This window comes from Ursus maritimus, unplaced genomic scaffold, assembly GCF_017311325.1.
Source record: "Ursus maritimus isolate PB19 unplaced genomic scaffold, ASM1731132v1 scaffold_27, whole genome shotgun sequence".
In the NCBI taxonomy this organism is placed as follows: Eukaryota; Metazoa; Chordata; class Mammalia; order Carnivora; family Ursidae; genus Ursus; species Ursus maritimus.
The window spans coordinates 26,863,566-26,866,111 of NW_024425230.1; the positions used below are offsets into that span (position 1 = coordinate 26,863,566).

General features: G+C 58.9%; 1 protein-coding gene across 2 annotated transcripts in view; it reads left to right on the forward strand.

Moving 5' to 3' along the window:
• Window positions 1–1,473: 1,473 nt before the first annotated feature.
• UBE2Q2 (ubiquitin conjugating enzyme E2 Q2) overlaps window positions 1,474–2,546 on the forward strand; it is a 71,643-nt gene continuing 70,570 nt past the window's right edge. The window contains exon 1 of one of the 2 annotated variants that reach the window (XM_040642936.1): window positions 1,474–1,922. In XM_040642936.1, coding sequence (XP_040498870.1) covers window positions 1,734–1,922 — 189 coding nt within the window. In that variant the 5' untranslated portion in view covers window positions 1,474–1,733. The remainder of the gene's footprint in view (window positions 1,923–2,546) is intronic. The other variant, XM_040642932.1, reaches the window with a different exon arrangement.

A 2,546-nucleotide genomic window follows, 5' to 3' on the forward strand; every position in this document is an offset into this window, starting at 1 on the left:
TTCGCTGGGCTGAGACAATGAACAAATACGAAAAATATCAGACAGTGATAGGTGCTGAGTAAAAAAAGTTAGGATTATGTGATACAGGGTGACTGGCTGGCTATTTTAGTAGGTGGCCTGGGAGGCCCTCTCTGAGATGACATTTGAGCTAAGACTTTACTGAAAATAGTTGGTACAGCCACTTTGGAAAACAGTGTGGAGGTCCCTTAAAAAGTTAAAAATAGAGCTACCCTATGATCCAGCAATTGCACTACTGGGTACTTACCCCAAAGATACAGATGTAGTGAAGAGAAGGGCCATTTGCACCCCAATGTTCATAGCAGGATTGTCCACAATAGCTAAATTGTGGAAGGAACCGAGATGCCCTTCAACAGATGACTGGATTAAGATGTGGTCGATATATACAATGGAATATTACTCAGTCATCAAAAAGAATGATTTCACAACATTTGCAGCAACATGGACAGGACTGGAGGAGATAATGCTAAGCGAAATAAGTCAGGCAGAGAAAGACAATTATCATATGGTTTCACTCATTTATGGAACATAAGAAGTAGGAAGATCAGTAGGAGAAAAAAGGGAAGAAGAAAAGGGGGGCAGTAAACAGAAGGGGGAATGAACCATGAGAGACTGTGGACTCTGGGAAACAAACTGAGGGCTTCAGAGGGGAGGGGGGTGGGGGAATGGGATAGGCCGGTGATGGGTATTAAGGAGGGCACTATTGCATGGTGCACTGGTGTTATACGCAAGTAATGAATCATGGAACTTTACATCAAAAACTAGGGATAAACAATTATTATTTAAAAAAAAAGACTTTACTGAAAATAGGCCAGTTCTGCCTCCATGAGAGATGGAGACTATTTCCTTAAGCTTGGGAAACAGGACAAAAGCTCCAGGCAGGAAAGGAAGAGAGAGAAAAGGCGCTGGCAGGAACCCAGGCTAGTGAACTGGTGGCTACGTATGGGGTTAGAGTACCGAAGAGGAAAGTTGGTGCGCCGATCTGCGTCCAAAGCGCTGCCGGCCGCCGGCCGCCTCCCATTAGGGCGCCGCCTGGGTCAGGTGAGTGGGTGGCTCGCTCACAGCCGAGCTGAGGAGCCGCCCCCAGGGTCCAGCGCGCGTCCACAGCCGCGCCGACGTGGCCGGCGCAAAAGGCCGCGCACGTGGCCGGCCCCCAGGCTTGGAGGCGGAGGCGCGCAGGGGTCTCCTGATCCTCCAGGTGATCAAGCCGCGGGGCGCCACCCGGCCCCGAGCCTCGCATCAAAGGGCAAGAGAAGCAAAACAGATGGACCGGGCGGAGGAGGGCTGGGTCAAGGCGAGGAGGGGGCGGCCTGGCGAGCCCGCGCTCAGGCCGCGTGCACGCGCCGGAAGCGGGGCGCGCGGGGCGCGCCGGGGCGGGGAGGGGATGGGGGCGGGGTGGGGGCAGCCCTTTCCCAGGCGGTAGCGGGGGCGGCGTCGCTGTTGCCCTTTTAAGCCGTGGGGCCGCGGTCTCCTGCCGGCGGAGTCAGTTACAAAGAGAGCAGCCGCCGCCGCCCAGGCCGCCACACAGCCGCCCGCCGAGGCCTCGGTGCCCCTAGCCATTTTTTAGCCGGGATCCAACGCGGGCCTCGGCGGCGGGGAGAGGCGGAGCCGCGAGAGTGCGGCCCCAGGCCGGCCCTGTGGGGCGGTAGCGGCCGTGACGGCGGCTCTGGGCCCGGCTCCCCTTTCGCACCCCTCCTGCCGGAGATGAGGGGAAGATGTCCGTGTCAGGGCTTAAGGCCGAGTTGAAGTTCCTGGCGTCCATCTTCGACAAGAACCACGAGCGATTCCGCATCGTCAGCTGGAAGCTGGACGAGCTGCATTGCCAGTTCCTGCTGCCGCCTCCGGCACCGCCGGGCAGCCCGCACTCGCCGCCGCCGCCGCTCACACTCCACTGCAACATCACGGTGAGGCGCCCGGCCTCAGCCCCTCGGAGCCAGGCGAGGGCGGAAAGGGGCGCCCCGAGTCCCCGGACAAAAGGGAATCGGTCCGGTAGAGGCCCCTTGGTTCCCGGGGCCCCGGGCGGGGCAGATCCGCCCCTTTCCCAGGCAAGGGGCCCAGCCCAGGCCCAGCCTTGTAATCGCTAGACTTGGGTGGGAGGAGGCAGGCGGCGCATTTCTCCGCTTTTCCGCGGGGCTGGGTTTGGGGCTGCTGGCCCCTCTCGGCCCCCTACGCCTTGGGGTGGGAGACCGCGGCGGCGCTTGCCCTCGCCCTCGCCGTGTCGCCATGACTGCCCACAGCCGGCCTGCCCCCGGGGCCGCGGCGAGGCAGGTCGACTTCGGCTGTTGGAGGAGCCTAGCAGGGAAGGGGGAAGGACCTCAAGTTTTAACGCCTTACTCTTCAGTCAGGTTTCCCTCGTCTTGCTTATTCCCCCAGTTATTTTTAAGTTTGTGTTTAAGGAAAAACTGATATTGAAAACTGATGCATTTGAGGGGGGGAAAGTTTAGAATGCAGCCTCTGGTACTGTTTGACACGCGTACGTGTTTCGGAAAGGCGCTTTGTACCTGCATTCGGCAGGTGGTGGTACCGGT